Source organism: Nomascus leucogenys, chromosome 22a, assembly GCF_006542625.1.
Source record: "Nomascus leucogenys isolate Asia chromosome 22a, Asia_NLE_v1, whole genome shotgun sequence".
In the NCBI taxonomy this organism is placed as follows: Eukaryota; Metazoa; Chordata; class Mammalia; order Primates; family Hylobatidae; genus Nomascus; species Nomascus leucogenys.
Genome location: NC_044402.1, coordinates 132,724,891 through 132,746,547, shown reverse-complemented (window position 1 = coordinate 132,746,547; position 21,657 = coordinate 132,724,891). Strand labels below are relative to the sequence as shown.

General features: G+C 38.6%; 1 protein-coding gene across 3 annotated transcripts in view; it reads right to left on the bottom strand.

Annotated features, from left to right (window-relative positions):
• Positions 1-21,657, bottom strand: part of DIS3L2 (DIS3 like 3'-5' exoribonuclease 2) — a 371,835-nt gene that overhangs the window by 167,325 nt on the left and 182,853 nt on the right. For all 3 annotated transcript variants that reach the window (XM_030802727.1, XM_030802728.1, XM_030802729.1), the window contains exon 9: positions 1,219-1,392. In XM_030802727.1, the coding sequence (XP_030658587.1) occupies positions 1,219-1,392 (174 nt within the window). The remainder of the gene's footprint in view (positions 1-1,218; positions 1,393-21,657) is intronic.

Below are 21,657 nucleotides of genomic sequence, written 5' to 3'. Positions count from 1 at the left end.
CCTCGGAGCCCCTGAAGAGATAACACACCCATGTGCTAGCAGGGGTTCAGTGATAGACGGGTTATTATGAAAATCCAGGAATGCAATATGGGTTAACTGACTTCAAATGTAATATGTGTTCTATGAGAGATACTAACAAGTAGGAAAGGGGACTAATGATCGTCTCCTTTTCCTTGCCTAACCTCAATAAGAAAAGAAAAAGGCAGTAAATTACTAAAAGATACAATAGTAACAAGGTACAGAGAGGGAGTATTCACAAACTAGGTGGGTAACAGGCACCCAGAGCTGAAGTGTCTTAAGTTCAGCTGCATGAAGCGAGCAAGTGTGGTGGAAAAGACTTTGACATGGGATGACCTTAGCAAAAACCTTCCACAGCCTCAGTGGGTTGTATGAAAAGTTTCTTGGTTCTAAATATCTCCATGTGGCATCCAAAATGAATGCCAGTACTGAAACCAAATTCTGAAGAGAAATATCAGAAAAGAACTAACATCCCACAATGAAGAAACATCTTCAAAGAAGATGTTGTTATAAAAATACCACAAAAGTACTTTCCAACAAATTCCAGACCTAAAAGTAAGGCTTTAAAATGAGGCTCCAAGTACAGAAGTCTTGAATCCTTTGCTCTATGCCTGAAGAGGCCCATTTAAAGGAAGGCACTTCTAACTAGATAACAGTCTGTACTTGACCAGATCTATGGCAAATAGCAATGAGAAGATGGGCACTGTAGCTTTTGAAGTTAGAATGGTCTAGAACAGGGGTCAGTAAACTTTTTCTGTAAAAGGCTGACAGTAACTACGTTTGGCTTTGCAGGCCATATGGTCTTGGTTGCAACTAATCAACTGGGCTGTGGCTGTTGTAGGGCAAAAAACAGCCATAGGCAACATAGATAATGAATAAGCATGGCCATGTTCCAATGCAACTTTATGGTCGCAGAAATCTGAATTTCATCTAATTTTCATAAAACATTATTCTTGTTTTAATTTTTTCCAACCATTTAAAAATGTAAAAACCATTCTTAGCTCATGGGTTGTACATAAACAGGTAGTGGGCTAGATTTAGCCTGTGGGCCATAATTTGCCAACTGTGGTACAGAAGCAACTATTTCCAACTGAACTGAACTTGAATGTTCATAGAAAGATGAAAACATCTAAGCCTAGCCCCTAGGAAAGTTAAGGCAGAAAGGGAGATACACGTTCTTAAAGGGTTTCAGGTGCTTACCTTAAATCCCTTCTCTTGCTGAACTCCTCTGGTGGAATTGTCCATGGCAGGCCTTGAGGAAGACATTCTAGAACTTCTGAAGAGAAATCAGAGAAATCCACGCCATACTCTGTTAGTATTCCTTCTGTTTCAGGCTCAATTTCACCAGCCTGCCCAAGACTCTTAGCCAGCTGCCTATGGATAGAACAGAAACAGAATAACTGGGTTAGCAAACAAATGGAACATAGGCACCTGTCTCCTCTCTGAAAGTAAGGTAGTGGGAAAGTTTAAAATCTCCTGCCCTTCCACCAGTAGAAACATGATCATCTGCAAATGATGGGCAAGGGGAAAGCAGAAGACACAGTAATGCTCTTGTCCTGTTAAATCTGTAAGTACAGTGTAATTTTACCTTTTTTTATTTGACATTCTGACTTAAGAAACAGAGCCAGAAGGCTTTTCTTAGGACCCCTCCAATTGCTCTTCACAGAGAAGTCAAAACTGATATTATGATCAACCCACTGTGCTGTTAAATCATTAGTTTCAGAGTGCCTGTACCTTAAGTCATGCTTACTAGATTAATTCTGATGTTCCCATTTCACAACTCTACCAGTTTTTATCTTTAAAATTTTAAAATATTTTATCTAAACACAAAAGTAATATGCGTTCATTGCAAAGAAGTTAGAAAACACAAAATCCACTGAGAAGAAAATTAAAATTATCTGTAAACCAGTCACCCATTCACATTTTAGGGCACCGGCCCATTAAAAATAAAATTGCATTTAATAGGACAATGCTAACATTACGAACAGGGTTCCATCTTTCAGAAGGCAGATCTTACTCCTTACCAAATTGGCAGCAGCTCTCTATTCTCATAAGTATTGTCATGCCACATACAGATCACAAGTCTAAAGTTGTGCGTTGAATACAGGCAGCCAACAGGAAATGTGTTATGGGCCTTGGCTGCCTTTGCAGAGGGTATTGCGGAGACCAAAAATGGCCATCTCCTCTGTTGTACAAGTCTACTTATCTACCAGGGTGATCCAAGAGTCCGCCCTCAGCACTTCCTGCAAGAAATTTAGCTGTAGCATCAGGACATTCTCTGGGGCTATTCGATTTCAATGAAAGGTTCTGTTTCCTAAATAAGGGTAGATGCTTGGCTGCTGGAGTTCTTATGTGCACAGTGGTAAAGAGGAATAGAGGAGGTGGTTGCCTCATAAGCAGACTTTTAACAAATTCCAATCTTCAGCCTTGCCACTGGAATGCAGCAGTGATGGCAGCAGGGCTGGCCCCATTTCTCACACTAGTCAAGAGAGACCAGCCCAGTCTACTTGTGCACCCGCCCACCAGCCCATGATCTCGGCAGCCTGCAGACTGACCTGTGGGCTCCTCCCATATAATGTGGGCTCAGAAGAGTACTTTCTCAACAAATGGGTGGTCTCTCCCATAAAACACATCAAAAAGCCAGACAGCAAAAATATGAGAGAAAAATTAACAGAAAGCAATCTGGAAAATCCCCAAATATGTGGAAATCCAACAACCCATAGGTTAAAGAAGAAATAAAAAAAGAATTAGAATTATTTTGGACCAGGCGCAGTGGCTCACGCCTGTAATCCTAGCACTTTGGGAGGCTGAGGCAGGCAGATCACAAGGTCAGGAGATCGAGACCATCCTGGCCAACATGGTGAAACCCCGTCTCTATCAAAAATACAAAAATTAGCTGGGCGTGGTGATGCGTGCCTATAATCCCAGCTACTCAGGAGGCTGAGGCAGGAGAATCCCTTGAACTAGAGAGTCAGAGGTTGCGGTGAGCCGAGATCGTGCCAGTGCACTCCAACCTGGTGACACAGTGAGACTCTGAATCAAAAAAAAAAAAAAATTTGAACTGGGGTCAGGCACGGTGACTCACATCTGTAATCCCATCACTTTGGGAGGCCAAGGTGGGTGGATCACTTGAGGCTAGGAGTTTGAGACCAGCCTGGCCAACATGGTGAAACCCCGTTTCTACTAAAAATACAAAAAATTAGCTGGGTGTGGTGGCACACACCTGTAATTCCAGCTACTCAGGTGGCTGAGGCAAAGGAATCACTTAAATCCGGGAAATGGAGGTTGCAGCAAGCCGAGATGGCATTACTGCACTGCAGGCTGGGCAAAAACGCGAGATGCTATCTCAAAAAAGAAAGGAAAGGAAGGAACGGAGGGAGGGAGGAAGGGAATTTTGAACTGAATGGAAACACAACATGTCAACGTTTGTGAGAAGTAGCTAAAATAGTGGTTGGAGGGTAATTTATAGCATTAAATGCTCACATCGGAAAGGAAGAAAAGTGTCAAATCAGTGATCTAAGCTTCTACGTTAAAAAACTGAAGGACAAATTAGATTCCAGGTAAGGAGAAGGACAGAAATAATGAAGAAACAAGAATCAATGAATAGAAAATGAACAAATAGGCTGGGCGCGGTGGCTCATGCCTGTAATCCCAGCACTTTGGGAGGCCGAGGCGGGAGGATCACGAGGTCAAGAGATTGAGACCATCCTAGTCAACATGGTGAAACCCCATCTCCACTAAAAATACAAAAATTAGCTGGGCGTGGTGGTGCATGCCCGCAGTCCCAGCTACTCAGGAGGCTTAGACAGGAGAATCGCTTGAACCCGGGAGGCGGAGGTTGCGGTGAGCCGAGATCACGCCACTGCACTCCAGCCTGGGCAAAAGAGTGAGAGTCTGTTTCAAAAAAAAAAAAAAAAGAAAGAAAGAAAAGAAAAAAAAGAATGAATAATGAAAACAAATCAATAAAACCAAAAACTAATTCTATGTTTTAGAATTCTACTTTTTAGAATTCTATTTTTTAGACAGGGTCTCACTCTGTCACCCAGGCAGAAGTGCAGTGGCATGATCATGGCTCACTGCAGCCTCGACTTCCCAGGCTCAAGCAATACTCCTACCTCAGCCTCCTGAGTCGCTAAGGCCCATCTAATTTTTGTATTTTTTGTAGAGATGGGGTTTTGCCACGTTGCCCAGGCTGGGACTCGAACTCCTGAGCTCAAGCAATCTGCCCACCTCAGCCTCCCAAAGTGCTGGGATTACAGCTGTGAGCCACCACACCTGGCTCAAAAGCTAACTCTTTGAAAAGAGAAAAACAGATAAATTTCTAGCCTGACTGATCAAGAAAAACAAGGAGAGAAAAACACAAATTACCAATATCAAGAATGAGAGAAGAGACACCATTTTACATCCCACAAGCATTAAAAGGCTAAGGGAATAATGAATGACTTTAAGACAATAAATTCAACATCTTGGATGAAATGAGCAAATTCCTTGAAAGATGCAAACTGCCTAGGATAATTAAAATAAATTGATACTTGAATATTCCTATTTAATATATCTATTATCTATTATATCTAATGTATCTATTAAAGAAACTGAATTCACAGTTTGAAACCCTCCCACATAGAAAACTCCAGACCCAGATGGCTTCACTGGTGAATTCTACCAAGTATCTAAGAAAGAATTATTGCCAATTCTACATAAACTCTTCTAGAATAAAGAGGTAGATGGAATACTTTCCAACTAGTTTAATGAAGACAGCAGTACCTTGATATCAAAACCAAAGGATTAATGAGATCAATACCTCTCATAGACTTAAAATTCTTACAAAGGTATATCAAAGTTATTGAAAAAGAAAATTTAAAACTTCTTACAAGGTCATTAGCAAACAGAATTCAGTAATATATAAAAAAGGTGATACGTCATGACCAAATAATGCAAGATTTGTCCAACATTGAAACATCAATCAATACATCACATTAACAAACAAAAAAACAAACACATATAATCATCTCAGTAAATGAAGAAAAAGCATTTGACAAAATTTCAACATTCACTTAAGATAAAAGCTCTCAGCACATGAGTAACAGGAACTTCTTCAACTTGGTTAAAGGCCTCTATGAGAATCCTAGCACTAATGTAAAACTTAGTGGTGAAAACAGAAATGCTTTCCCTTGGAGCAGAAAGAAGACAACGTGTTCATTTTCACCAATACTACTTAACATTGTACTGGAGGTACTAGTGAATGCCATAAAGCAAGGAAAAGAAGAGGCATACAAATTGGAAAGGAAGAATTGCACGTTGCCTATAAGCAGGACAAAGGACTACATTCCCCTCATAGAAGTGACCAGCTTCCTACTACATAATGCCTGGCCTCTCTTTATACAAGACTCCTCTCACTCTGTGAGAACCAAAATCCAGTACACTGTGTGACTTAAACTCTGCCTCAACTCAAGACTTTGAATGGGAAGACAGAGACACAAAGACAAAAAGGCTGCTTAGGATTCACTGATGACAACTAGAATGGTTTCTCATGATAGCAGTGGTGGTGGCAGCATCCAGTGAAAATGGTGTCCTGCAACAGTGGTGGTAAGAGAATAACTGGCATTATAGCCAAACTAATCCTGATAAAAGATGATGGTTGGGCTTCTTGTTCTTGGCTTTCCAGAGTTGCCTTAGTTCACATCCCTTTTCAGGTCATTCAAGTCTTTTGCTCAGTGAGCTCTTCAGTATCTTCCCAATAAATTCCTTTCCCAACCAGAGTTGTTTTTTCTTGCTTGTAACCAGGAACTCAGACAATTAAAGACTCAGGTCCCATTAATTTTCAAAATGACTAAATTATTACCTGTGTTCACTAGAATGAAGTTCCAACTGAAGATATGGGGGACCTATTATCCCAACCTTTGAAATTTGAAGGACACAGGAATTCAACACTGTGAGTACAAGATGAATACTTATAACAATGTTGTTTAGCTTAAAAACAACTTTATTCTGGTGATGACAGGTAATAATCAGTAATTTTAAAAATTATTTTGTATTCTGAAAATTAATGGAACCTGAGTTACTTCCAACCCATCTAACTCATTTATTATTCTCACAGGTCCCTGAGGTTCTGTTTCCTACATTTGTCTCCTAATAGCAACATCTTTAACTGTCTGTCTGGGTTCTTGTTAGTAAGCACAAAGACCAGTGCTGGTTAGAAAAGAAAAAAAGAAATTTCTTGAAAGGATATCGAAGGGCTCACAGAAACAGTGAGAGGCTTCGAGAGCCAGAAAAAAGGGGAGAAACAAAGAATTACATGCTTCATCTCTAAATTCTTCATTCTAAACTCTTCATTTCTAAGACCAAAAGTCAGGGACTTAGTATGTCCATCAAAAAAGTATCTTGAACCTCTTGTAGCTGCCAGGCTAAGACGGAAAAAACAAATTGAAAGGGTGATGAATCATTACACCATTGAATTTAAGGTCTCATTAAGTCACTTAGGTGAAAAGTAGGACATTAATCAGAGAGAGTAAGATTCAGAGAACCCGAACACACACATGCACACACATAAACACACACACACACACGATATAAAGGAGGATGCAGAAAGGTTTGAGTACCTTGAATGCCTAGTTCCAACTGACCCTCCATTGTCATGAGTCATAAATGGACATGATAGCATTAAATCCATTTTAAGGGACGGTCTCTGAAAAGACAATATAGCAGAAACTTTCTCCCAGTGGGCAGTACTTCAAGCCATATGTCCGTGGTCCACTTTAGCTGAGGAAGGACAACCTGATAGTCTGATAGGCAGAACTACAAGTTTAGCCAGATGGATAGGGACCTGAAAGAACAAAGATTGGAGTACTGGTGACAAGGACATCTAGGGAAAAGACATGTGAATGAAATGGGCCCACTGAAATGAGTCCAGACAGGGTATCACTATTTGTTCTCCATGAGAGTGCACAGTGAAAGGCTTCCACTGTGGAGGCAGAATGGCCTGCCCGTGTATGTCCCCATCACTGCAGTGCTTGCTCAAGGGACACAGGAACAAAGCACAAGACAGCAGGAAATGCACTCCACAACATTCACTTCTCACTAATGCTGACCTGAATACCATTCTTGCAGGATGCTAGCTTGCCAGCAGCAGCAACCAACTCTGAGTACCTGATACACAGCCATGCCAGGAGGACCCCCCAACCAACTACTTCACATCAGATCGCATCCACTGAGCTCTTTTAGGATGGGAAAGGCAGTAATTCCTCCACTAAAAGAGACACTTACTCTAGGTTTGCTATCTGCATTTCTTCTACCTATATTGCTTATGTAAACACCACAATCCTCAGATTTACGAAATATCTTTTAAGCTATTATCGCACTCAACATTGTTTGTAATTAAGGACTTCACCTTTTGGAAGAAGCAAAGCCCATACATTTCACTGACCGGAATGATGTAATGATGTGACTACTAAGCTGTTGGACTAACCAGGAGGCATCAGTTGTGAGGGGGGAGTGCCATCCTCCAGGATGCATTGGTGCTCTGATTTAGCATCCTACAGGCAGTGTACATGGTTTGGGAAGGCAGAATGCAAGGGAGGAGTCAGGCCTTTCAATATCACACTTAAGACCCACACATAAAATATTTAGTTTTGCTTCATAATGCTCATCTCTACAGTTGAAAGGTTTTAGTACCTCTGGGGACATAATTATGATTCCTCTGAATTGGAATCTGAGACTACAAGAACCCTGATTGATACTAAAAGGCAGAAAATATGCTACGTACTTTCCTTCCAAAAAAAAAACATACGTGCAACTCAAGCCAACTGAGAGGTTACTCAGAAGTAGTAATTCAAGAAGGGCAATAATAATATAAAGAAGTTAATAATATATTATTTTGAGGCATAGAAAATTGCCAGTATTTGACCATTTATTAACATATAAAACACAATTTCTTCTGATTCTACCTAACAGTATTAAAAGTTACATAAAATAACCATCCATTAATTAGATAGCATACATAGCTTCTGGGAGAAGTATAAAAATGAGATATATCACATACAGTTTATTAGAGAACTACACTAATATGAAAAGAAACAAATTCTTCTATGTGGTGGGAGTCTCAGTGTTTGTGAGGCTGACCTAGAGCGCAGTGACCATACTATTCTTGCCTTGAAGTTAAGAGTGAGTGAAGTTGGAATGCTGTCCTCTAGGATACAAAATGGCCGAAAATGATTGTCTTATGCCTAAAATAGAAAAGGGGCTAAAAACTTAGACAAAAAGCATTTTATAATGTCCAGTTTTATAAATGTAATACTAAAGTCCAGGAAAAACTCACTATTTAAAAATTTCAGGGAAGGGGAGTAGAAGGAACCATCCAAACATTCTATTAAAAAAAAAACAAACCCACATTTAAAAAGAAAAAGAAATGGCAGAAGGACAAAACAATCTCTATAAGGTTATAACCACAGAAATGACCAAAGATACTCTCAAGAACTCCCAAAAACATAAGCTTTATAAAACAAGAGCTTGAAGCAAAGATGCAAGTGCATAAGGAATAAATAAGTCATGAAAGGAAACAAAAACTAGGTTTTTAGACCTCAGGAAATAAGTAGAAGAGAATGATAAAACCATCACAGAAAATGAAAGTCATACTGGAAGTACCTAATGAAGAACTGACACTATTTGAAAGCAATAAGGATCATAGAGTAAAATCTTGAGAAAAGTGAGGAAAATGAAACTGGGCAAGTAGAGTTTAAAAAGATAATAAAGAAAACAGACAGATGTGAAAGGCAGACCAAGGAGTTCCAGGCATCCTTGAAATACAGAGCTAGAGATGAGGAATAGAAAACATTTTCTAAGATTCTTTGGAATAGAAAACATTTTCTTTCTTTTTTTTTTTTTTTTTTTTTTTTTTTGAGACAGAGTCTCGCTCTGTCGCCCAGGCTGGAGTGGTGCAGTGTCACGATCTCGGCTCACTGCAAGCTCAGCCTCCCGGGTTCACACCATTCTCCTGCCTCGGCCTCCCGAGTAGCTGGGACTACAGGCACCTGCCACAACGCCTGGCTAATTTTTTGTATGTTTAGTAGAGACGGGGTTTCACCATGTTAGCCAGGATAGTCTTGATCTCCTGACCTGGTGATCTGCCCGCCTCGGCCTCCCAAAGTGCTGGGATTACAGGCGTGAGCCACCGCGCCTGGCCAGAAAACATTTTCTATTCCTCATCTCTAGCTCCTTCCTTCGGCATAACTGAAGGAAAGAGCTAGAGATGAAGAAAAGAAAACATTTTCCAAGATCATTAAGAAAACTTTACTGAAATAAAGAAAATGTAGGTTTACAGAAAGGGTAAGTCTCAGAAAAGAAAATTACAGAAAATCACCAATGAAATATATTCTAGTGGAGTTACTGGGTTTCAAAGATAAAGATTTCTAAATACAAGAACTCAGGGAATATAGTTCTCATAAGCCCTTTCTGAAAAACTGCAAAGTGATAAACTGAGGTGTACCAAGAGATGGAGAAATTCCTCCAAAGACTGGCGCTGAGCACTAGGTCCATGAATGGAGTGGTGGGAAGGTGAGGAGGAGGAGGACAACAGGAAGCAAGTGAAGTGATGGACCTGATATTGGTTGTTAAAAGAGTCCTGTCATACCAGTTATTGGAACTTTAGAAAATTAAGGAGAAAAAAAAAATTTTCGTCTTTTTTGGAGCTTTGTAAAGTTCTGACACAATTTTTTACCAGGTTATACTCTGAGTCCAAAGAGTCTCAATTTGTTTACTCAAATTACAAGATGGCTCATAAAGACAAAATTATATTTTAGTTATGGTTTCCAAATGTGATAAGTGACTCCAAGTTCCTATTAGTAGTAATTAACATTTATTTTACGAGTTCCAGAGAACATTTCTCAAGTTCCTTATTTAAATAAATTTATTATGGACTTTCATTGGAGATCTATTTTACAGCAGCATAGACTGGACAGCTTATGGCAGATAAAAATCTAACAGATCAGCATGCTGAAAGAGCTCATGCTTTAGGGGCCTTAGATGCCCTAGAAAGAATCCTATATTGGCTGGGTGCGGTGGCTCACACCTGTAATCCCAGCACTTCGGGAGGCCAAGGTGGGCAGATCACGAAGTCAAGAGATCGAGACTATGCTGGCCAACATGGTGAAACCCCGTCTCTACTAAAAATACAAAAATTGCTGGGCGTGGTGGTGCGTGCCTGTAATCTCAGCTACTTGGGAGGCTGAGGCAGAAGAATCGCTTGAACCCAGGAAGCAGAGGTTGCAGTGAGCCGAGATCAAACCACTGCACTCCAGCCTGGCAACAGAGTGAGACTCCGTCAAAAGAAAAGAAAAGAAGACAGGGGAGGGGAGGGGAGGGGAGGGGAGGGGAGGGGAGGGGAGGGGAGAGGAGAGGAGAATTGAGGAGAAAAGGGGAGACGAGGGGAGGGGAGGGGAGAAGAGAGGAGAAAAGGGGAGACAAGGGGAGGGGAGGGGAGGGGAGAGGAGAAGAGAAGAGAAAGAAGAGAAGAGAAGAGAAGAGAAGAGAAGAGAAGAGAAGAGAAGAGAAGAGAAGAGAAGAGAAGAGAATCCTATCCTGTCTACTTAGTCATGAACTCTTCTGTCACCTTGAAAACCAGAATTCTTTGGTATGTAAACAAAGCCAAATTCTACTAGGGAACTGACTTTTACACTGTGTATTTGTCTTGCAGAAGGGTTTATTTTTATATTTTAAATTTAATTTCATTGTAAATTCTATTTAAAATGAATCATGAAAGTAACTTTCCCCTTTATGTAATGTAGTTCAAATGTTACAACTTTCTAAGTAGTTTCTGTCTTCTGCTTACTGTCTGAAAAGATAACAGCTGCTTTAGGACAATTACGATTCAATGTTATGTCAAAATAGCTGGTGATTCTCTTAAAAACATTTCATCCTATTCTGCATTAAAATATGTCCTTCAAAAATAACTTAGAAGCTCTCATAGTCAAGAGGAATCTAAACAGACAAGACCACTAAATGTAACATGAGATCCTGGAACAGATAAAGGACATTAGATTTTTAAAAACAAGAAAGTTTGAAGAAAGTACGGACTTCCATTAATAATGTATCAATATTGGTTAAGAGAAAAAAACTAGTTTTGGAAGAGAGAAGGGGCAGATGAGAACTGTACTATCTTGACAATTTTCTGTAAATCTAAATCTGTTCTGAAAAATAAAGTTTACTTTTATGGGCCGGACATGGTAGCTCACGCCTGTAATCCCAGCATTTTGGGAGACTGAGGTGGGAGGATCACTTGAGCCCAGGAGTTTGAGACCTGTTTGGACAACACAGCAAGACCCCATTCTTATTAATTAATTAATTAATTAAAATTAAGTTTATTTTAAAAATCTTGGAGCAGAAAAGGAGTAAAAGTAATTTAGATGTCAAGCAACAGATAAATGATAAACTAACCCATGTCATATTTTTCAATTTTTTATGTATTTCAGAAAAAGAATTTTGAAGATGTATGTAGAGTATAATTTAACTATGTAAAAACATTTATGAAAATGCTGAAAGGGACAAATGGTGTTAATTATTTGAGAGAGGATTCTGAGTGACTTTTTAATCTATTTTCTAAGCTTCCTTTAATATCACAAAGTTGGAGGTTTTTTAATTTAAAAATTATACAAAAAATAATTATAACAAAAATTAGAGTGCCCAATACTGGTTTGCTACCCAACATTCACTTCTGTCTTCCTCCTTCCTCACAGAAATCTAGTTTTCATACAGGAAACACATCTCACCTTCAGCTCCAGTGACAGATACTAATTATTCTAATAAATTCAGTGTATGGCCTCCCCTGGTGACTGTAGTCAATAGCATTGTTGGCAGACAAGGTCTCCCTTTTTGTGTCACATGTCATCAAGAAAGCAGGTAGCCTAATCGTACTGGCAGCCATCTTCACAACCATAGAGAAACCACCACTGGATCGCTGAGGACAGCAAAAGGCAACCTGGTAACATCATCCAGTCACTCAGTTTACTGGGTCTGCAGCTGCACAACCTTTGAACTCCCACTTACGTGAGATAATATTTTCTCTGATTAAGTCACTCTGGGTCAGGCATTTTTATAATTTGCTGCTAAAAGCATCCTACTACAAAATATTTAAAAAGATCATCCATGAGAAGCAAACTTCCCTTTCCCTCCATTCACTCTGCAACAGAAAATGTAAAGCTCTGACTACCAAAAATAAAATCTTAGTACTGTTAGCATCATAGATCTTGTAGAGATATTCACTACACACTGACATGGAACTGCTGGGTTCTAGAGCTTAAGAATACTATAAATGGCCCTTCCTCAGGCAACATGATTCTATCCTAAAGGTGCTCCCTTTATAACTTCCACGTTGAACTAGGCCCACAAAGCATACACCCAGATCATTTCATGTTCATGGAATATAGCAGCAAGGCCAGGAAGCCATCCCTGTCTCCTAGAGTGGATCTGCCTCATTAGTACTGTTCCTATCCTTTGGTTATACCCTCTTTCTTGCATGTGCCACTTTCTAGCTGTGTCATGGTGCTTTAGGTATGTCTCTTCCTTATCAATAGATGGGGGGGATCATCCATAAAAAGAATAAACATTTCTTAATTTCTGTGTACCACTGAGACTTGTATGTCTTTGGTGTCCAACACATGTTGGTGACTGAATATGTAAATAAACAAATTAATGCTTTGAACCTATTAGAGAGGCATACTATTCTTCCTTGAAATGCCAAAGGAAAGCTAAGAAAACTGAGGATAGCAAAAACAAATAAAACTCAAAGATAAGTACTTCAGTAAATTATCCAGTCCTACCATAATTAGCTGCCACATTAGCAAACTTATTAACACATCAAAAAATCAGGAATAAAAAAATGCCTGCTACTATTGCTTTTATTCACAACTAAACTTTTGTCAGTTACTGTGTGGAAAATACCTCCTCTCCAATCGTGAGTTGCCAATTCAAGATAAGAAAAAGAAACAAAAGTCATACAGATTAGAATGGAAGAAATAAATCTCTCAGTACTTACCAATGATGTGATTACCTACAGAGAAGAGCCAAAGGAAATTACATCTCAAGTACTGAAATGAATAAGGGGATATAGTAAGATGGCTGGATATAGGATAATGTACAAAAATTAACTGTAATTCTACATGCCGGCAGCAAACAGAAAAGACAACTTCAAACATCTATTCTTCAGAAGACACCATTAATAACATGAAAAGACAACTCACAAACTGGAGAGAAGATAATTTCCATATCAGTGACTGCTAAAAAGATTACTTTCTGGAATATGTATTTTTAAGTCCAAAAAAATCAAATGACAAACAGCCCAATTAAAAATGGGTAAAAGCACCAATGTATGCTAAAATGAATGGGTGAAATTAAGCAGAAACAAAATATTACACAGACTCAAAAAATCTTTCTAAAAATACAGTATAATAATTACAAGGGAAAAAAGTAGTAGGTTAGAAATCATGGCAGATGCCTCCTTAACCAGGTGATGAAGGTGAACATCACCAGTATTACTCACTGACATTATGTGCCCCCGATACGATGCACATCACCTCTGTGGTATCTTTCCCAATAATATCTAATCTCGATCTAATCATGAGAGAACATTAGACAAACACAAACTGAGAAACATTCTACAAAATCACTGGCCAGTACTCTTCAAAAGTGTAAAGTTCATGAAGGACAAGTAAAGAGTAAGAAATGTCACAAATTGGAGAGACTACAGAGACACAGCTAACTGTATTACGGGATTCTGGACCCAGATTCTGGAACTGAAAGAGAATGTTAGTGGAAATAGTGATAAAATCTGAGTAAGACCTATACTTTAATGGTATCATACCAAGATTAATTGCTTACTTCTGATAAGTATTCCATGGACATGTAAGATGTTAACATAAGGAGAAGATAGGTAAAAGATATACAGGAACTCTCTGTTCCATTTTTGCCATTTCTGTAATCAAAATTATCTAAATAAAAAATTAACTGCTAAAAAATGGGTAAAAACACGAAGACACTGTCTAGAAGAGGAAACATGACCATGAGTATATGAAAAGATGTTCAACCTCATCAGTAATTAGGAAAAAAATAACAAAAATCACCCAACGATTATCACTATTTTTACCCACCTAGCTGGCAAAAATGAGTCTAACAAGTGTTAATAAGAATGTGGAGCAATGGAACTGCATACACACTGCTGGTAGGACTAAACATGGGAACAATCACTTTGGGAATGGTTTGGCTAGAAAGTTGTAAAGTTAAACATGTACCTATGTATGATTCAGTAATTTCCTTTTTAAGTAGAGTCTAGAAAAACTTTAGTTAATGAGCACTGGAATGTTTGCAGGAGCAAAATTCTCTGTTCAACCCAAATGTACATTGCTAAATTATGGTATATTTCAGAAAATGGAAATACTATGGATTAAAATGAGTGAAATATGTGAGTATATTTTAGAAACATGTTAAATGAAAAAAGGCAAGTGATAGAAGAATATATATAACACGGTATTTTGTATAAGGTTCAAAAACAAGCAAAACAAAATAACATTTAGGGTTATAAATACGGGTAAATTTTTTTTTTTTTTTTTTTTTTTTTTTTTGAGACGGAGTCTCACTCTTTCACCCAGGCTGGAGTGCAGTGGCGCGATCTTGGCTCACTGCAGGCTCCGCCCCCCAGGGGTTCACACCATTCTCCTGCCTCAGCCTCCCGCGCAGCTGGGACCACAGGCGCCCGCTACCTTGCCTGGCTAATTTTTTGTATTTTTAGTAGAGACGGGGTTTCACCGTGTCAGCCAGGATGGTCTCGATCCCCCGACCTTGTGATCCGCCCGCCTTGGCCTCCCAAAGTGCCGGGATCACAGGCTACTTTTTTAAATACATTTTCATTAGTATGTTTGAGATAGTGGTTACCTCTGGGGAAAAAATTATGGTTTAGGATACAGGAGAACAGACAGGGAACTTGAACAGTATTGGTGATGTTATATTTCTTAATCTGGTTCATGAGTTAATGGGTTGGTTTTAGTATTAGGTTTCAAAAATTATAGAAGTGTTACATATATTCTTTTTCCTGTGAAATATGCTTTGTAATTAAAGTTGATAAATATTTTAAAAACAATATTTTAGTCAAATGTATACAAAAACCTTAATAGTGATCATTTCTGGGGATGAAGCTCTGGGAAATTTTCATTTTCTATAGTACACATTTGAATAAATTTAACAGTAAATATTCAATATGTATGTATTTGGAAAAAATAAAATTTAGAAATGTTTGTTAATTTGATATTTCAATAATAGTTGTAAGCGAGAAAGTTTTCCTCCATAGAGTTATTTATAATGATCACCACTTCAATTTTTCCTCACTAGAGCTCCTCTATGAATACTGCTCCCATTCACAACGAATGACATTCCAACTGAGTCCTACTGTAAAATTAATCTGAACGGCACTGAAACAATATTCCCAACTTCCTACATATGATAGGTGGGGGCCTTGGGAGACATATAAACATTCTATATAAATAAGCATCAGATCTACTATCCTGGGTGATATGCCCATTAAAAACTTATTGAGGGAAGGGACCAGCTACAGACAGAAAAAAATATAAGAAAGTCCTTCAAATTGGCCTCTTTGCCTTAAAGAAAACAGGAACACTAAATAGTCAAGATTAGTGTTCTCAGCCATTCATCATCTTTCCTCTACTAAATATTCTTATAAACCCCTAGTCTTACAACTAGACAATACATAGAAGACAGTCATGCACTCTTGCAGTGATTACCACTATCGTATTACTACTCTTAAATACATGCTCTCATACATGTTGGTCCAATGTTGGAAACTCCATGCAAACAGATATAATGACATCACAGCCCTGAGAATGTACAAGTGGGGAACAATCAAACATCAACCACATCAAGGGCCCAAACTTCCGACAATACAAAGTAAAAACGAAGTGTGGCAAATACACTTGTCTTTGGCTGTATATTTTATGTATTTTTTTCTATAATCAGGAGAGAGAACGAGTTATTTTCGTTTCTTATGGCTCAGTACTATGACATAGCAGAAAGTAGTACTTAAGGAATAGGGACCTCAGGAATGGTGTTTTTATCAGTGAAAACAGATAAAAGCACGGAGAAAAGAAGTAAGAGTCTACAATACTGAGTTATTTAAGAAAAGGTCTTGAAATTTAAGAGTGAATTGGTGTTGATATGAAGAAAGCAAAGAGGAAGCTGAAAGGATTTAATGAGTATAAGAGTAGGCTGACGGTTATCTAAGGTCCTCTAACATTGTAATATTTTCAAGAAGGTGCACTAGAAATTGCAGTTGAAGATGGTGACTTTGGAAGAAGTGCCAAAATTGCATGCAGTGCTCATCAAGGAAAGGAACAATTTGGTAACCTAAGCCTGGATCAGGATCATTCTCCTCCATTCCTTTAACTTTTGCTCTGCCTTGACCAGGATTTTCTCAGTATTGAAGACATAGCTTTTTCCAAAGCTGATCCTTACAGGCCACCAGGTGGAGCCCAACAGTCACAAGAAAAGAGCCCCCTCCTCAGCCTGATTTGCTTTTTCCCTCCTAGCCGGTCAGGTCCATACCCCCGAAAATAACATACAAACTCTATAGATTTGGTAATGCGAGTCCATAGCATTATATAACTTGGTTTCTCCCAAAGAGCTATCTTTAAAGAACATGCTCTCAAAAAGGTGAAATATTCCTTTTCCAAAGGGAAAGATTGGATACAGTTATTTTTCAGTTTGCTAATCTTGGAGCCTATGCTTCAATGAAACAAACTAATTTCTTCTGTTTGTTTTTTCTATCAATCTAGTCATGGCTTAATTTTCCTACTAATTACAATTCAATGTATTTAATGTAATTTAATGACCACCTCTTTAATTCCTATCTACCCTGTAAGAAACTGAGTATCTGTTAAAACTGAATGGAATGTAAAAGTATTTGCTTCCATGGGTCAATAAATATTGCTGACTGGCTAACAACAACCATAAGGTGCAAAGCTAGGAGACAAAGGCGATACCAGAACAGACCTCCACCCGCTACTTCCCATCTCTACCACAGTCCTCTCAGGTCAGAATTTCCCTTCCTCTGCTTTCACCTCACTCCATCATCCGCTCCAATGGAACCTGCTGTCCTTCACACTCATTAAAGCCAGCAGCACTGTGACCCATTCTCTGTTTCTCATTTCCACAGCCTTCCATTAAGCCTAGGCAATCCCATGTTCAACCAAGAACTTCTCAGCCTGTACTGACCTATTCATTTTTCCTCCTCCTCCTCCACCCCTCAAAACCACCAGACTTTGCTTGATAAAATAATATAAATATGTCAATTTGCTCTAGGTCAGTTCATGTCATATATCTTCAGCTAGCCTTCAGTGTTGCCAAGAAACACTATTAAGTTCCTCACAGTAGCTGCTGTAAAACGTTTCCATTTTATTCAAGATTTACCCTTAAATATTCAAGAAGAAACCATGACAAATCTGGGAGAAAGTGACCATGCTCTCTCTACGCTCAAGACATCCTGGAAAGAGAAGCGGGAACTGTAAACTCTAGACTTAGGATACCAGATTTCCCAAAGGTCTGAGAAAATATAGGCATGAATTCCACTGCAAGAGTTTCTAAAGGGAAAGATGATTTAAGAGGTTGGGAAGCTCTTAAAACTGTAAATCTGATTAAGTAATTGCAGATCATTCCAGCGAAGAAGCCAATGTGGCTTTTTAATTATCCTGGACTAGAGTCTAGTACTAAATATTAAAGGTACTAAATATGTTGTGATGTATAACAAAAAACAGTGATCCCTAAAAGCTAGCAAGGGTTCACTTGGGTTTTGATAGCATTACAGAACTAAGATTCATAAAAATGTGGGAGACGTGATGTATAGAGAGGTGAACAAGGTTCAACCGAGATCTCTCATGACAATTCTAAGAACAAGATAGAAAATAACTTTATAACAACTGTAAGTCTCCAGTGTTGTAATACTCTTTGAGCTGCCCCTAAATGGTGGCCCCAAGGCAGCACTAAGGTGTCAGAGAAGCAATGCTTACAGCAAAGGGGAGGCCAAGCTCCATGTCCTACCTAAGGATCCCTCCAAAGCTACTAACATCATATATTCTATTAATGTGTGCATTCTATTCAATCTTTTTGTTAAATATCTGTGCCTTCTCGATTTGGCATTCTCCACCTGAGTTTTTATACTTGTTGTATGCCATTGTCAAGCATGGACTTTGAAGTCATAGAACCTTAGTTCTCATCATTTTCTGTTCCAAATTACTCCTTGTGTGTTTTCTAGCTTGATTCATGGTGCAACATCTTCCTAATCAACCTGGCTCAAGATGTTGGGGTCATCAATCCATTTCCATCTACTCATCTGACCAGCTAGCAAATGTTTACTAAGTGTCCTTGTCCTAAAGGAGCTCATGGCCAGGTAAAACAAACAAGCAACTGCAATCCAAATAGATGAGAGCTATAATAATAGTACTAATAGAAGCTATGGGAGCACCAGAAGGGAGGCCTGTGAGTCAAGGAACATTTTTTGAGTGGACAACTGAGTTGAGTTTAAAAGTTAAGTATTTCACCAAGCAAACCCTAGAGAAAGGAGAAAGCCACTGTTAGGAAAGGAAGTGTAATGTGCAAAAGTTTGGAACTATGAACATACACACTCAGCTTGGGAAATGGCAAGTTTGATTTCTGATAGTGAAGACCATAGAAGGAACTGAGATGGCTCCCAGTAAATTGTGGTTAAATGCCATCAGCATCCACCCACTCCCCCTAGTCAGAGCCCTGAAAGTTCATCCAAGATTCCATCCTTCTCCCTCATGCCCCATTTCTAATTAGTCATCACATCTGGGAGAATTTACCTTCTTAATCTCCCCTGAATCTTTTCATTTCTTTTGTTTCCTCCATTGCAACCCTTTATTTCAGGTTCTCCTATCTCATCTGTCTTACTGCAATAGTGTATTATGACCTCCTGCTGCTACGCATGTCCCTTCTCATCTATTCTTTACTCTCAGTCAGAGTGATCTTTCAGCAAAGAGACCTCTGTCCTGTAAGAAATGATCCCGGATTTCCCCCTTCACCTACCTCCTCTAAATTCCCCCAAAATTATTTTATTCTATGGAAGAACTTAGAACATTCTGTTTTGTACTATAGGTAGAACTCAAAGAGATAAGCCATTCAAGCCATCAGTTTTATCCACGCTCTTTCCCAGAGAGTCCCACAGCGCTCCAAATTGGGTGTGAGTCGTGGATGGGACTCTGGACCCCCACCTCTGCTTGAAACTACCGATGAGGGAAAATACCTGCCTCAAGCTAGACCAGTAAGATTTTCCACCACAGAAATTCTGTATTATGATCTAGACTTTAGTATGTAACTGCCATAGGACTGGCAGTGCCATTTTGGGGCCATGTGTGCTGCTGTGCAGGTAGAAGACTACTGTGCAGAGAGAAGCAGAATAACACAGCTCACGTGCAAAAAGGGGTAAAGAAAAGATACTGTGTGGTGGCTGGGCTAGTCACAGGGATGAAAAGAGAAGCTATGGTTCCTTTGTTGCCTTGTTAGTTCTGATTTTCTCATGAGACTTCCTCCATTTCCTGCTCTGGTTTTTAAAGCAATCACCAGCTTCTTATATTAATCTCTACTTTTATTTAAATTAGTTCAAGTGGGATTCCACTTCTTAGAATCAAATTATCCCTATGAGATAGATATATATATAGATATACATATAGAGAGAGATATATATATATGCAAAAATCCTTTTGCACTAGACTATAAGTTCCTTAAATAATGAATCCATAGCTTGTTTACCATTGTATTTCTCAGATAATATAGCATAGTACTTTACACACAGTTGGATCAAAACCTGTCTGGTGAACTAAATGTAACTACAGAAGAGGTAAATGACTTTGAACCTGAATAATTAGAAGCAATTACATAGGCAAAGGAAGTCCAATACTTTTAAGGAGAGAGGTATAGGAGTTGGGAAGAAATTCAGAAGGCAGCCACCTTAGCTAAACTTGATTTTTAGGGATAGTTTATGTGGAAGCTAACCATAACACTTTCACACCCACAGCAGGTATTACTGTCACACTCCTGGTCAAAGCCTGGCAAAGATAAGGGAGGAAACCTAGGCAGTCATAGCACAGCATGTTCTGATTAAGAAAAAGTGACCTCAGTTCTTAAAGATCAGTAATGGATAACCAGAACAAAATGGCAAGGCGACCACCAACATACTCAACAGCTGCAGCCCTCACCCCTCATACAACAGACGTCATTTGAGAAATTCATCAGGAAAACCTACCATGTTTTATTTCTTAAAATAAATTTTCTCTTCTTCACAAAGATTTTAAAAGGCATATTTCCATAAATGACAATTTTTATATCCTTGTATTAAGAAGGTAGCAAAAAAGCATGATCTTTCCATCTGAATATGATTATCTTCATTTTTTATTTTAAAAATTACATGATTAATATATGACTATCATTTTTAAATATTATTTCTTTAAATCCAGCAAATGTGCTTGAGGCTTCAAAGACCTGACTCCCTTTTTGTTGTATTTTACCTTCAAGAAAAGGGTTCCTGATGAAGTAACGGCTCAGCTATAAAAAAATAAAAATTAAAAAAGACCTATAAGGCCATGAAAGTAATAAGAGAAACTCATACTATGAAGATTTCCTGACTACACCCTTACAACTTGAAAACTAAGGAAGTAGTCCAATCAAGTACACACAATGGGATACGACAGAAAGGCAGATAAAAAACAAGGCTGGATTTCCTGGTTTGATGTGAAAGTCTTCCTCTTTTACTGCCAAACAGAGTGTGGCTGCACAATCAACAGGACCAGGTGGCACAACCATTACTGGGCCTTTTGATTTGATGGTGAGAAACTGGCAAGCTTGTAAGAAGGACTATTTAGGGCTCAAGGGGTTGACATCACTTTTGGATAATGAGTTAGGCTTAAAAATGATGACATTGCAATCACACCACTTGAGAGGAAAAAAAGAAAGTACAACTGTTCCTAAGTAGTTATGAGATCATTTAAATCACACCAATCTTCACATAACTGAAAAAGTGGCACAGGGTAATGTTTCTTATACATGAAACACTCTTATATATGACACACACACTTGATTTGGCTTATTTTGCTAGGCATAAGAAGCTAAGTATAGAATAAACCTGATAAAAGCAGCACATTGTAGCCATCCATTCAATGCTGACTCTCCTAACCATAGGACATTCCCAGGAGGGTGCATCCTGTACAAGTTAGATGACCAACAAGCAAGTCATTAAACTAGACTAAAAGTAAATCAACAGGCTCTTTTCTAGATTGTATACCTTTATAGTCATTTCCTGTGAAGCATAAACCAGACATCATCTATAATAAACACTTAACAACATAGCTAAAACTTACTGCTTTTCTTTCAATATAAATACCAGTTCTAAGAAGAAAATAGGCATAGCATTTGGTCAAACAACTGGGTCCAGCAGTTTCTTCAGATGAAAATGAAGTCGCCATCCATGATGCTCCTGGACTATGTCATGTATATTTAAGTTAGATTGATTTCTGACAGCTTCCACAAAAACATGGTACCCTTTTCCTTCTTACAATAGGGTAGTTTTTAATGCCATAG